The sequence below is a fragment of the Coregonus clupeaformis genome, chromosome 13, assembly GCF_020615455.1.
Source record: "Coregonus clupeaformis isolate EN_2021a chromosome 13, ASM2061545v1, whole genome shotgun sequence".
Classification (NCBI taxonomy): Eukaryota; Metazoa; Chordata; class Actinopteri; order Salmoniformes; family Salmonidae; genus Coregonus; species Coregonus clupeaformis.
Genome location: NC_059204.1, coordinates 52,184,388 through 52,199,753, shown reverse-complemented (window position 1 = coordinate 52,199,753; position 15,366 = coordinate 52,184,388). Strand labels below are relative to the sequence as shown.

The 15,366-nt window shown below is 41.6% G+C and overlaps 1 protein-coding gene across 2 annotated transcripts; it reads right to left on the bottom strand.

Moving 5' to 3' along the window:
* Positions 1 to 6,150: 6,150 nt before the first annotated feature.
* LOC121580278 lies at positions 6,151 to 9,016 on the bottom strand. Of its 2 annotated transcripts, none has more exons than XM_041895335.2 (3): positions 8,791 to 9,016; positions 7,046 to 7,794; positions 6,151 to 6,848 (listed from the first exon to the last, which is right to left on the bottom strand). In XM_041895335.2, the coding sequence occupies exons 2-3, from the start codon at positions 7,668 to 7,670 to the stop codon at positions 6,781 to 6,783; spliced, it is 693 nt and encodes a 230-aa protein (XP_041751269.1). In that variant the 5' UTR covers positions 7,671 to 7,794; positions 8,791 to 9,016; the 3' UTR covers positions 6,151 to 6,780. The 2 variants fall into 2 exon arrangements, with proteins under 2 accessions (XP_041751269.1, XP_041751268.1); XM_041895334.2 differs by having other exon boundaries at positions 6,151 to 6,844.
* Between the last annotated feature and the right edge of the window lie 6,350 nt (positions 9,017 to 15,366).

Genomic DNA, 15,366 nt, shown 5'->3' with positions numbered 1-15,366 from the left:
AGTCTATTTGAAAGAAAAAAGGTTTGAGATGCAGAGAATGTTCCAGAAGGTTGCCAATGTTCACTCAAGATCAGCAGGGATGGTTTTCTTAATGTTCCTTGAACGTTTCTCATAACGATGCATGAAATAAACAAAATATATTTAACATTTTATTTAGGAGATGTGTATAAACACACACTCCAAGGATTACACATTTATCATTTTAGTTATCAATTCATTTTATAAAATGGGTTTGGAAAAATCTGCAATCTGATTGACACACACACACACAGGCTTGCACAATTAAATATTAACAGTTCTTATATTTATTCTTGGTAATACCAATTACCCCACTGAAGACTCGGTCATAACTGACTTTATATGGGCAAATAAAACGAATAGAATAAAAATGATTTTTTAAAGTCTTCCAAGACTTAAAAATAACTAGTATTGGCACAAGATGGAGGGAATGTTGGAACAGCACTAGCAAAATGACACTTAATCCAGTGTAGACTAATGTATAGAATTGATTATACAAGATTTTAAAAAATCACAAATTCTACAGCACAACGGTAGTGTCATGTCTTAAGTGTAAAACTAACAATGACTCAATCATTGCTTTTGTGAATGCTATAAAGTCCAAAAGTTATGGGCGGAGTTAAAAAGTTGTTTGTCAGAAGTATTACAATGTACATGTACTTTTAATCCATCTGTCTGCATATTTCAAGACATTTCATATGAGGGAGCAGTGAGATACCAGACGGGTTGGACGATGCTTTTCTCATCAATCATCTTGAAAAAATGCACACTTAAAAACTAGAAATTAACCAATCCTCCATCGCTAACACAATGGAAAGGTCAAATACTTTATTATCTAAATGTTGAAAGTGCGTGGGCGACAGAGAAAAACAAAAGGGTGCAGTTTGAGGCCATGTGGCGGAGAGTGATGCGGGCGCTGGAGAAGGATGGGGGTGTGAGCAGGTGGGATGTCATTGATGTTTGTGTGTGTCTGTGTGCTGTCGTTTGTATGTGCATGTTTTGTATTGTTTGAATAAAATACATCTTAAAAATATAAACAGTTTACACATTTATAATTTTAGTTAACAATTCAGAAATCTGCAATCTGATTGGCACACACACACACAGGATTACACAATTGTCTGAACACCGTCTATGGTACAGGGGCGTCAAGGGCTCACTCTGCAACCCTCTGCAACCTGTAAAACAAACAGTTCTTAATTAGTTAAATACTATTATCAGGGCTTAAGGATATTGTGTCCTTCCCAAAAGTTTAGCATTGGGCATTGGTAGTTCATTGGTATTTAACTTATGTTAATTATTTATTTATTTATTTAACACAGAAAATGTTCAGTGATTTTTTAACCAGGAAAATCAGAAATCATAAGCATTTGCTGGGTTTTAAATCCAAACCAGAATGGAAAAATAAAACGACTCAATGCAATGCTTTAATGAGGGGTGCCATTGGTGCATACTTATGGAGGTGGGTCAGGACCCAAAGTGGGCCCTGGGTATGTGAGAGGTGGGTCGCAAGTTAATACATTTATAATCACATAATACTATTTCTTCTTAATTTGGGACGTTGGAGGACAGTTAATTCCTAATTTGGATCTCGAGCTGAACCCCCGAGGAAGAGAATTAGGACATAACACAAATCATGTCACATACACACAAAGGTGATGAGAGAGAGAATGCTGTATTGGTCAGAAAGCAGACTGGGAGCAGAACCTCAGCAGAACCCTGACCGGGAAAAGTAGGCAGCTGTGGTCCTCTGTAGCTCAGCTGGTAGAGCACGGCGCTTGTAACGCCAAGGTAGTGGGTTCGATCCCCGGGACCACCCATACACAAAAATGTATGCACGCATGACTGTAAGTCGCTTTGGATAAAAGCGTCTGCTAAATGGCATATTATTATTATTATTATTAAACTGGACATCAAATATCTAGCAATACCCTAAGTTGAATGCACCAATTTGTAAGTCGCTCTGGATAAGAGCGTCAGCTAAATGACTTAAATGTAAATGTACTAGTGCCCTCTATGTTTAAAAGCAGTGAGGAGAGGAGCGACATGAGGGGCGACATGAAAGCTGCCACTGAAATCTCATTGCTCAATGGCTAACGCTGAAACAAAACCTAAACTCTCATTCCATGTCACACACTCAGAATGTGCAGCCTAAGGATTGGATGTAAACACAGGAGGACCAAGGACAATATTCATCCTTCTCCAGACCCCCTGACTCTCTTAGGCCTCCGACCCATGTCTCAATCAGACCCCCAGAAATGTTTGGGCTCAACCATGAATCTGTCAGAGCCCTTGATTCCACCAGTAGACTCAGGCCTCTTTTAGACCCCATAAGTCAAACTCTCCTATTCTAACTGAAAATACACCCAATGTATCTAGTTTGATCTGTGAAGATGGTCACTCAGTGGAGCAGTGTACAACAGAAAGGAAATGCACAAGGAGAAGATCACCTTTCTACAGGAAGAGGGATCCATTCTGGCTGCTCATAGGATCCTTGCTGCCTGCCTCTCAACCAAACCAATAGCCAGTAGCCCTTGCTAACCATCAAACATCTGGTCATGTTGGGGCCAGGAAGCAAGTGTAAGAACTGGACACGCACTGAGGAAGGTGCAAGTTGAAACATATCCGTGTAGTGTATTAAGACATATTGATACTATGAATTTAAGAAAATAAACACAAAGCTTTAACTGCAAATCATATCAAGTGAGTGTTGATCCTTTCAATATGTTTATCTGAACAAGTTAAAAGGCACATCTCGTTTGATGCATGGAGGAGACATGAAGGAGATGGAGAGATGCATCAAAAACAGGCTATCAGTAACCCACGTATCAAGTGGCTAATTAGAACCCTACGACTGATGTTGCAACTGTGTTCAATGTGCATCTACGCCAGCCCAGTACAGCTTAGCTTGGCTCAGTTTTTGTTCTGTAGTGTGAAAACGAACCTGTTTCTTCCCTCCCTTTTGGTGTGGAAATATTTTCAGTATGGCTCCAACGACCTCCTCCACGTATTCCTCACTTTTTTAAAGTTAAGTTGGCACGCTCCTATAGTAACAACATACATAAGGGGAGTTATGGAGACAGGATTGTAGGAATAAATAAGAGAAATGCAACAGAAAAAGATAATCTGTCTATGAACAGGCCCATCCCTCAGCTTTATACCAAAATGGAGGCGGGGAGCTTTTTTATGGTTTCTATTAAGGATTCTAGCACGGCAAGCGGTACCGGAGCACCAAGTCTAGGTCAAAAGGCTTCTTAACAGCTTCTACCCCCAGGCCATAAGACTCCTGAACAGCTAATCATTGCTACCCAGACTATTTGCATTGTCCTCCCCACCCCACCCCCTGTTTTACGCTGCTGCTACTCTCTGTTTATTATCTATGCATAGTCACTTTAACCTCTTAAGGATCTGACCTTTTCAATTTTCACCTAAAATGACTTACCCAAATCTGTAGCTCAGGACCTGAAGCAAAGATATGCAAATTCTTGATACCATTTGAAAGGGAACACTTTGAAGTATGTGGAAATGTTAAATAAATGTAGGAGAATATAACACATTAGATCTGGTAAAAGATAAGGACCAAGGACATGCGTTTTCTATTATTTTTTTTGTTCCATCATCTTTGAAATGCAAGAGAAAGGCCACAATATAATATTGCAGTTTAGGCGCAATTTAGATTGTGGCCACTAGATGGCAGCAGTGTGTGTGCAAAGTTTCAGATTGATCCAGTGAGGCATTGCAATACTGGACTATTTTGTATCAGGTCTGGCCAAATGTGCCGAATTGGTCAATTGATACATTTTCAGGTACATAACAATAGAGAACATACAAAAATGATATGGTAATACAAAATGTAAGTTTACACACTCCCAGGAATGTCACACATGATGGATCATTAGCTTATACACTAACTTTCACACATCTAGATGGCCGGGCGGGGTGGGTGTGGAACCAGAGACAGCAGTGGTTCAAACTGTAGAACCCAGTTCCTACATTTGAATATAACAATTTATTTTATCTAACAAAACTATGCTACATTTAATCTCCGGGACCCTTAGGATGACAAATTGGAGCAAGATTATTGAATGTAAGTACATGATTTACCTTCAGAGGTGAATGTATCAAACCAGTTGCCGTGATAAGTTTTTTGTTGTTGTGCACTCTCCTCAAACAATAGCATGGTATTTTCTCACTGTAATAGCTACTGTAAATTGGACAGTGCAGTTAGATTAACAAGAATTTAAGCTTTCTGCCCATATAAGACATGTCTATGTCCTGGAAAGTTTGCTGTTACTTACAACAGTCATGCTAATCACATTAGCGCACGTTAGCTCAACCGTCCCGTATACGGGATACCGATCCCGTAGAGGTTAACTCTACCCACATGTACATATTACCTCGACTAACCTGTGCCCCTGCACATTGACTCTGTACCAGTACCCCCTGTATATAGCCTAGCCTCCCTATTGTTATTTTATTTTACTGCTATTTATTTTACTGCTATTTTAAAAAATGTTTACTTATCTATATATATTTTTTTACTTACCACTTATTTTTGTTAAAACTGCCTTGTTGGTTAAGGTCTTGTAAGTAAGCATTTCACTGTAAGGTCTACAGCTGTTGTATTCGGCAAATTACATTTGATTTGATTTGATTCACTTTAATCTCACAATGAACATTATATTTTTCCTCAATTTGTATGCTTCAGTGTTTATTTACTGTCACAGAGGGCAGGTCCTCCTCCTCTGGGTGGAGAGACTGCAGGACGAGTGGAGAAACTGGGACTGTTGCGGTACGGTTGGGTGGAGAGATGTCTGTTAACAGATGTCTAATGTACTGTATGTCACGCTTCCTTTGAAAGCTGACGCCACAAAATACGGTTTATAAATATAGGAAGTTACTGTAAGCCATTTACCTCTGCTGTCTTGCGGTACGGTTGGGTGGAGAGACGTCTGAGACTAAATTAATCACGTTAACATTAACAGATGTCTAATGTATGTCAGACTTCATTTGAAAGTTCAGGCTCTAAAGTATGACACTACAAAATAAGGTCCAAAAAAAGGTCCAAATGTGAATTCTTCAATGCTATCAAGTTACTGTAAGACATTTACCTTAGCGGTTGAGTAGGTGTTCACAAGTGGTGGTGTCCCACAATTGCTTCATCTGTAAAAAAAGGAAAAACGGTAGCCAAGAGATCAGATAAGCGGACTAATAGCTGTAGGAGCAATCAATTTTCGTGAACAGGGTGGTGTACCTAATAAACTGTCCGGTGAGTTTCTATTGTAGTAGTAAAGTCAACAGAAAGTGATGTTAAAAGAATCCGTTTCTATAGAAGAGTTCAAAACATGTCGTTTTTTCTTTTTTTTGGGGGGTGGAATAAATGATGTGCACTCACCTCCACACACTTTATCTCCTCTTTCAGCGTTTTAACTATCCAATATGGCCATTAGATATGCAATGTTCCCAGAACGTTTTTTTTCCCAACAACCAAACAGGAACCACAGGGGAACGTTACGTAAAAGTTCTAATTCACCAAAAAAGAACGTTCTTTTATGAGGTTTTTTGAACGTTTTCAGAACAATGTGTTTCTCCCTTTCCAAAATAGCAACGTTCCCTAAAGGTTCTCCTTTTGGCTCTTAAAAAAAATACTTTCCCACAATGTTCCCAGAACGTTCTGTCAAAGTTATTTTTCTAAGAACCAAAGGAGAACCTTTAGGGAACGTTACAGGAACGTTCTGTGCCAGCTGGGAATAACCATCACATTGAATTCAATTTGGAGTCACGCAATGACATGTTGTGTGGTCCTCCCACTACGACTCAGGAAAGCATGCAGTTTATTAGGCTACAGATGAAATAAATGATGAACTTCACAGGGTGGTGAAAGGCTTGATGCGCCTTTCCAATAAATATTGAGGGTCTTGTGCTGGTGACATAATGATCAATGCTTGGCTGCCGTTTGATAAATACAAATAATTTTGTCCATAGTAATCTCATCATGTAGTCTATACCCGTACTGTATTATGCGAGCTGTTGGCTAGAGCGAACGTGCCAATACCAGAGTGGGCACACAGGCTATATAAGTCCATTTTCTCTGTAACAAAACCATCAGTAGAGTTGAAAATGCAATGGAAACCCATTTAACTTGTATTTTTTATTCGGTACACAGGAATTTAACAGAAAAATTTATTTTTATGTGCACTACATTATTTGATGGAAACACATCTCTGGTGAAGAAATGTGCTGTTTTTATACTGATTTTAAAATATTTGTATGAAAATCTGTCACCAATTGGATGGAAACCTAGTTACAAACACAAGTTTAGTTAGCTCAATGGGGTGAAAGTAAATAAATACCTAGTATGCTCTTGTCCCTGTCTAGGTGTCTTCATGTTTGTCATATGAGGATGCTAAATTACTACCAGAGGGAAACTACTGAGTAGAGGGAGTCCAGTTCACACCAAGCCAAAATAATACTCAGGGGTAAACACAATGATCCTGTTGGTGGTGATACAAGGGGTGCTCTGTGGCATGTGGGGCTTTTGATTCACACCCTTAGCTGGCCAACGCACACATAAAATGTAGTTCTGGGCTCCAAGCTTAGTTTGGCAGTGGTCCATTCTTCAACACTGGTGGGCACTGCAGGAGCTAGTGAGTCTCTGCTATGCCCAATACATTATCAGTTGGCAGAGATAGAGTCAAAGTCAAAGATCAAATGGTTGACTGTGTGCCGTCATTGCTGATGGTGGTGGTGCAGCATGTCCTCTCATTCCCCCTCATCGCTCTGAGACGACACAGAGTAGCCACACCCCTCCTCCTCCTCCAGCGACCTGTCTTCACAAACAGACAAACAGGACCGTTAACAACACCAAGTGCACTTTGTTGAAGCCTCTGTAGAACTCAAAGGGACACATTCATTCTCAAATACATGCAAATATATTTAAAAGTTGACTTTGACACAAACATCATCAATTTCAAACACCAGTAACCTACAGAATAGTAATGACAAAATCGTCTCAAAACACTCTCACCTGTCCTTAGATCTCCTGATAGAGCGGAGGAGGTATTAGGATGAAGACTCGTGTTGACTGACAGTCGATCCACCTCCGATGATCCCGCCCCTTCCTCCATGTGAGTGGTCTCGGTACCCTGCCAATCACTGAGAGCCGTTTGAAAGCTCCTTGCCAGACAGGCGGTGATGTCCTTAGCTCTCTCAGCACTGGTGCACCAGAATACCCTGCACTGTAACTGCAGCTGCTGGCCTTGCTGCTTACAGATGTACAGGAACACATTGGGGTGCTTGGTGTCAGCCGCGCAGAACGCTATGTCACTCAGATAGGTCTTAGTGAGCTGTCTCCCCGTGGCAATCTCCTTCACCTCTATGTAACGACGCCGCACCACCAGAGCGTGCTCCTTGCCCAGTTTCTCAGGGGCCTCCGGGGCCAGCTGCTGGAGCATCAGGTCTATGGCCCCCTGGGCCTGCTCCAAATCCAGGGAGTAGATTTTCTTGGTGCCCAGGTAGTGCACCTTGTAGAGGGGGTCCCCGTGGGAGAGGGTGGCGATGCGGTCGGGCCGGAGGTGGAACCGGCGGCGGAACACAGCGGGAGACTTCCTCAGAGTCTGGATGAGCTGGAAGGAGGGGTTACTCTGAGACATGGCTAGAGGTCAGAGGTCAAAGGTCAGGACCAGGGTGCGTTCAGACTTCAGAACCCTTGGTTGCTGTTCTTTTCCTAGAAGCCTCTGTTATTAAACCCGGTAGAAAGTTATTCACTCACTGCACCTGGGGGTAAACAAATAAAGTTAGAATAAAGATGAATTAGTGTAGCGAAGAAAGTTGTAGTTCTTAGCAGCTTAAAGGGTCGGATTCCCGGACACATATCAAACAAAATCCTGGACAAAAAAAAGCAATTTGAATGGAGATGCTTTTTAGGCTTTATCTAAACATAATCTGTGTCCGGGAATCTGGCCCAAAATGTTCTTCCATTGTTTTAGCAGAATGAAGATATCTTCAGTACATCATGTACTTCCTCCCTCTCTTTTCTTAGCCCATTCTTCTTTTATCAACCCTCTAATGATGGCTTTTAATGTAAGTTCCAGAGTTCAAACTGAGGAAACTACTATGGCGCTCCACCTCCACCTGGCTGTATGTATGTTGTACATTTGATTATCTCAAACATGAATGTACAGTATATTTATACAGTTGCAGTATTTCCGTCATCTTTAAAGTCTATATATTTACATCAGCAAAACAATCATCAAAACAGATCATTGGAAAAATACTATATGGAAATAATGAAATAATACGATCAATCTTGGAAGTACAGTAGTTATTACAATACAATTATCAACTTCTAGGCTTTTAAAAATAAAACAATAACACCGCAATTAGAGGCTCAATTTTGGGCAAGTAACAATTGCATTTTTAAGTATATTGTCTTTAAACTGTGGGCCTATATACAGCTATTTGCCTTAACTTCATGCGTCTTATAAAATTATATGATCATTTCCCCAAAACAGTAGAGTAATGGGCAGACAGTCCCATTTCACTAGCTTCTCTGCATGGTTCAAATTCGAAAACAGCCCCCATGCTGCCGTCGTCACAAAATCCTTATCTGCACTTTCTGGTGGTGTGCAGCAAAGGTGTTTAAGTGTGATTGTAGAAGCCCAAATGAGCAAAACAAGATCAATATGTAAGGGGTAGAAATGTTACACAAGTTACTCATAATCTTTCATAAAAGTATACAGATCTATTGGTTTATTTAAGCATTTCACTTACTTTGTGTCCACTCCTGTCGCTTACCCTACAATGGTTAAAAAAGTCCAAAGAAAAAGTAGCCTACTTTCGATGTATCCGAAAGTATGTCATAAAGTCCAATAGCTTTGCAATAATTCTTCACAGTAATGTTTTTGTTGCGAAAGGGCTCCATCAGTGTACCGTGAAGTCTCCTACAGCGGTAGATAAATTATGTGAAGTGGCCACTTGATAGTGTGAGGGAGAAGGGAGAGAAGGGGAGAAGGGGGCGGGAGGTAAGGCAACCTCTGTGCAGTGCAAAAAATAATCTGAAGGATTTACGTTCTTTTTTTTAGCGATGGGGAATATTACACTCTGACCCTTGTTGGTATCAGTGTCCAGCTTTATAATTGACCCATAGTATCTGTATGTATGTAACTACTGTTTTCCCCAAAACAGCATAGGCTGTAATAATGTTTATAATTCGTTTTTATAATAGGTTCCCACTAAATGCACTTCTACAGCGCATTCGGAAAGTATTCAGACCCCTTGACTTTTTCCACATTTTGTTACATTACACCCTTATTCTAACATGGATTAAATTGTTTTTCCCCCCTCATCAATCTACACACAATACCCCATAATGACAAAGCAAAAACTGGTTTTAACTGAAATATCACATTTACTATAGCGATTATAGCCTCGAGTCTTCTCTGCAGATCCTCTCTAGCTCTGTCAGGCTGGGGAGAGTCGCTGCACAGCTATTTTCAGGTCTCTCCAGAGATGTTAGATCAGTTTAAGTCTAGGCTTTGGCTGGGCCACTCTTGCGAGACTTGTTTTCCGAAGCCGCTCCTGTGTTGTCTTGGCTGTGTGCTTAGGGTCGCTGTCCTGTTGGAAGGTGAACCTTCGCCCCAGTCTGAGGTCCTGAGTGCTCTGGATGAAAATCAGTTAATCAAGGATCTCTCAGTACTTTGCTTCGTTCATCTTTCCCTCGATCCTGACTAGTCTCCCAGTCCCTGCCACTGAAAAACATCCCCACAGCATGATGCTGCCATCACCATGCTTTACCGTAGGGATGGTGCCAGGTTTCCTCGAGACGTGACGCTTGGCATTCAGGCCAAAGAGTTCAATCTTTGTTCCTTCAAACCAGAGAATCTTGTTTCTCATGGTCTGAGAGTCCTTTAGGTGCCTTTTTGCAAACTCCAAGCGGGCTGTCACGTGCCTTTTACTGAGGAGTGGCTTCCATCTGCCATTCTACCATAAAGACCTGATTGGAGGAGTGCTACAGAGATGGCTCTCCTTCTGTAAGGTTCTCCCATCTCCACAGAGGATCTCTGGAGCTTGGTCAGAGTGACCAACAGGTTCTTAGTCACCTCCCTGACCAAGGCTCTTCTCCCCCAATTACTCAGTTTGGCTGGGCGACCAGCTCTAGGAAGAGTTTTGGTGCTTCCAAACTAATTCCATTTAAGAATGATGGATGCCACTGTGTTCTTGGGGACCTCCAATGCTACAGATTTTTTTTGGAACCCTTCCACAGATGTGTGCCTCAACACAATCCTGTCTCGGAGCTCTACGAACTTTCAGAATGCTTATAGGGAAGGACATTCAACAAGCACAGCACTTACACAAATGACTGATGATTGGCTGATGATTGATGATAAAAATATTGTGGGGGCTGTTTTGTTAGACTTCAGTGTGGCTTTTGACATTATCGATCATAGTCTGTTGCTGGAAAAACGTATGTGTTATGGCTTTACACCCCCTGCTATATTGTGGATAAAGAGTTAGCTGTCTAACAGAACACAGAGGGTGTTCTTTAATTGAAGCCTCTCCAACTAAATCCAGGTAGAATCAGGAAATCCCCATGGCAGCTGTCTAGGCCCCTTGCCTTCAAGTAAAGCCAGTGTGTCTATGTATGCGGATGACTCAACACTATACACGTCAGCTACCACAGCGACTGAAATGACAGCAACACTTAACAAAGAGCTGCAGTTAGTTTCAGAATGGGTGGCAAGGAATAAGTTAGTCCTAAATATTTCAAAATCTAAAAGCACTGTATTTGGGACAAATCATTCACTAAACGCTTAACCTCAACTAAGGGCACACACTTAATATGTTATGAAATCTCTTATGAATGTATTGTAATGTTTTTAAAATGTATAGTTGCCTTAATTTTGCTGGACCCCTGGAAGAGTAGCTGCTGCCTTCCTTCGATTTTTGGTACCCTTCCCCAGATCTGTGCCTCGACACAATCCTGTCTCGGAGCTCTATGGACAATTCCTTCGACCTCATGGCTTGGTTTTTGCTCTGACATGCACTGCTGTGGGACCTTATATAGACAGGTGTGTGCCTTTCCAAATCATGTCCAATCAATTGAATTTACCACAGGTGGACTCCAATCAAGTTGTAGAAGCATCTCAAGGATGATCAATGGAAACAGGATGTTCCTGAGCTCAATTTCGAGTCTCATAGCAAATAGTCTTATGTAAATAAGGTATTTCTGTTTTTTATTTTTAATACATTTGCAAAAATGTCTAAAAACCTGTTTTCGCTTTGTCATTATGGTGTATTGCGTGTAGATTGATGAGGAAAACATTTGATATAATCCATTTTAGGAAAAAAAATGTCAAGGGGTCTGAATTCTTTCCGAATGCACTTTATAACCATATAATATGGAGTCAATGGTATTGGGCCCTGAACAAAGCCACTCACAGCATATGGATACTCTTTCAGTTCCCCTAAAGTTTGCTATTTGAAATGCACTGTTAAAGCTGATGCAATATGATTACAATAAAATGAAATGGAATGGTTTGTAACTCTAACATTCCTAACTGGCCCTCTCCAGGCCAGAGTCCACCCCAAAGCACCATGCCATGCCACTGACGTAGTTTTATGAGTCTAGACTAGACTGGAGCAGTTACTGTGTTACTGTGTACTCTTCTCATTGGACATTATCTCACCACCATATGACAGAGTGACATGCGCCAGAAGACTGAGACTGGCCTGAGACCTCACATGGGCCAACAAACATTGGCAGAGGGTGCTTCCCAAATGGCTCCCTATTCCCTAGTGGACTACGTTTGACCAGAGCCCTATGGATCCTGGTCAAAAGTAGTGCACTATATTGGTAAAAGGGTACCATTTGGGACACAGACAGAGTTTAGGAGGGATTAATGTGTCACTGACTGTGTAGACTTGAGTTTAGGTTTGAAAAATATCCTTATATGTTGAATACCGCTGAGGGCTTTCTCTTGACCAAGAGCTTGCTCATGTGACATTGACGCATGGAGATTTTTGTGACAGAATAAATAATGTTACCATTTGAAAAAAGGTTTGACTAGGCCTACTGTAAATATTTGATCTGTGGGTTTGGGATACATTTTATGTTTCAGGCTCTAGTAAGCCTTTATCAGATTTGGCAACTGTTTAATTTATTTAATTATATGATCATACCTATTAGGTTGCAAAATGCTTGAAGCCAGAATCCAGAAAATGATTGAAGCCAGAGCTGGCTCCAGGATAACCAACATAAACGGTCCCCAAAAACGTTTTCATTTACATTTTACATTTTTTGTGGGGAACTCAGTCGGGGTCTCAACTTACTGTTGAGAGTTAGAATAGTAGAATACACCAGGTGTCAATAAAAAATTGGGTTGTGCATCAGCAGTTTTTCTCTCAATTAGCCACGTCAGCTAACAATTTTTTGATTGTAAGTTAGTCTAGCCAGTTATCTAAACTTGTAGTAACTATTACTATGTTATTATAGTAATCATGGCCGAATACTGACCGGCCACACATGGCACATGCCCAGGGGCCCTGACCTCCAGGGGGCCCCCATTGATTTTGTTAGTCACTCTCATTCATGGCAAAATGTGTAGAATTGCAGGACATTAGCTATAAAACTGCAAAATAATCTCTCAACCCCATGGCAAAATGTGTAGAACTGCAGAAAACTTGTTTTAAAACTGCAAAAAAGTTTCTCTGCCACATGGCAAAATCAGTAGAATTGGCAAAATTGCAGGAAATTAAATTTAAAACGTGAATACTTCTCTCCACCATCAAGAGGGGGGCCACCCCAAATGACGTTTGGATGCTCCGTACTCCTGCTTCCTGTTTACACGTGACTCTCTCTGTTGAGAAATGGTCACCAGGATCAGAGATTACGCTATAGGACTGCTTTGTTAGCACAGATTGGAATATGTTTCAAGATTCCGCCGATAACATTGACGAGCTAACCACCTCCGTCACCGGCTTCATTAGGAAATACATTGGCGACGTTGTCCCCACAGTGAGGATTACCCCTATCATTCATGTTCCCAATAACTCTAAGGCTTCATGCCACAATGACTACCGCCTGAAGCGCTCACATCTGTAATCATGAAGTGCTGGTTATGGCACACATCAACTCCATCATCCTAGACACCCTAGACCCACTCCAATTTGCATACCGCCCCAACAGATCATAGACGACACAATCTCACAGTGCCCTCACCCACCTAGATGAGAGGAATACCTATGTGAGAATGCAGCTCAGCGTTCAACATCATTGTCCCCTCCAAGCTCGTCACCAAGCTTAGGACCCTGGGACTAAATACTTCCCTCTGCAACTAGATCCTGGACTTCCTGAAGGGCTGACCTCAGGTGGCGAGGGAAGGCAACGTCACCTCCGCCACGCTGACACTCAACACGGGGGCCCCACAGGGCACGCCCCCATCCACATCACCGGGGCTGCAGTGGAGCGGGTCGAGAGCTTCAAATTCCTTGGTCTCCAAATCACTAAGGACTTAAAATGGTCCACACACACACAGCCGTGAAGACGGCGCGACAGCGCCTCTTCTCTCTCAGGAGGTTTAAAAGATATGGTATGGGCCCTCAAATCCTCAAAATGTTCTACAGCTGTCCCGTGAATTAGGGCCTGGTCCGGGATGAGCAGTACATCCACACCTGCTGACTCGTTGAAGTAGAAATCTTCATCCAAATTGAGGTTAGTGATTGCTGTTCTGATGTCCTGAAGCTGTTTTTGATCATAGGAAATGATGGCGGAAATATTATGTAAAAACTATAGTTGAGATCAGCGTAAAAAAACACACACAATATAGCAGAATTGGTCAGGAGCCAATAAGACAGTAAGACAGTAGATATCCATGTCTGCAGCGCCATTCTAATTGAATAAATATATAAAGTAAGGAGACAGGATGAAAGACCTAATGGATGGAGGGATGAGTGCGAAGATTAACAAAGTTATGGAATATGGATGAATGGACATATTTGGTCGAATGAGAGTTGTGAATGTGTCGTGTAAGTCAGTATGTCTTTCTGAAATCAAAACAAAATCGTTGCCAATCTTACTTCCGTGTTCTTGTCAAGGAATTTTAGAACATTCCTTGGTTCTAGTTGGTGGCTAGCACAGAATTGCACATCACCGCCACCAGCTGGGTGGGGGTTTACTACTGTGCAAGGCAGCTGACAGACTAAAGGTAAATGATTAAAAGTAAATGATTACTACATGTAGATAAACACTGGTAGGTTAGTTTAGTGGGTTGGAGTGAGCTGTGTGGCATAATAAGTCTTATGTGCTCCCCCGTTGTTATAATTTGAATGTTCTGAAAAGTTCCATGGCATTCAACTGGGACCGAGAGAATGAAGAACAGCTTCTATCTCAAGGCCATCAGACTGTTAAATAGCCATCACTAGCACATTAGAGGCTGCTGCTGCCTATTGAAATCACTGGCCACTTTAAGAAATGGAACACTAGTCACTTTAATAATGTTTACATATCTTGCACTAATCATCTCATATGTATATACTGCATTCTATTCTATAATATTCTACTGTATCTTAGTCCATGCCGCTCTGTCATTGCTAGTCCATATACAGTGGGGAAAAAAAGTATTTAGTCAGCCACCAATTGTGCAAGTTCTCCCACTTAAAAAGATGAGAGAGGCCTGTAATTTTCATCATAGGTACAGGTCAACTATGACAGACAAATTGAGAAAAAAGAATCCAGAAAATCACATTGTAGGATTTTTAATGAATTTATTTGCAAATTATGGTGGAAAATAAGTATTTGGTCACCTACAAACAAGCAAGATTTCTGGCTCTCACAGACCTGTAACTTCTTCTTTAAGAGGCTCCTCTGTCCTCCACTCGTTACCTGTATTAATGGCACCTGTTTGAACTTGTTATCAGTATAAAAGACACCTGTCCACAACCTCAAACAGTCACACTCCAAACTCCACTATGGCCAAGACCAAAGAGCTGTCAAAGGACACCAGAAACAAAATTGTAGACCTGCACCAGGCTGGGAAGACTGAATCTGCAATAGGTAAGCAGCTTGGTTTGAAGAAATCAACCGTGGGAGCAATTATTAGGAAATGGAAGACATACAAGACCACTGATAATCTCCCTCGATCTGGGGCTCCACGCAAGATCTCACCCCGTGGGGTCAAAATGATCACAAGAACGGTGAGCAAAAATCCCAGAACCACACAGGGGGACCTAGTGAATGACCTGCAGAGAGCTGGGACTAAAGTAACAAAGCCTACCATCAGTAACACACTACGCCGCCAGGGACTCAAATCCTGCAGTGCCAGACGTGTCCCCCTGCTTAAGCCAGTACAT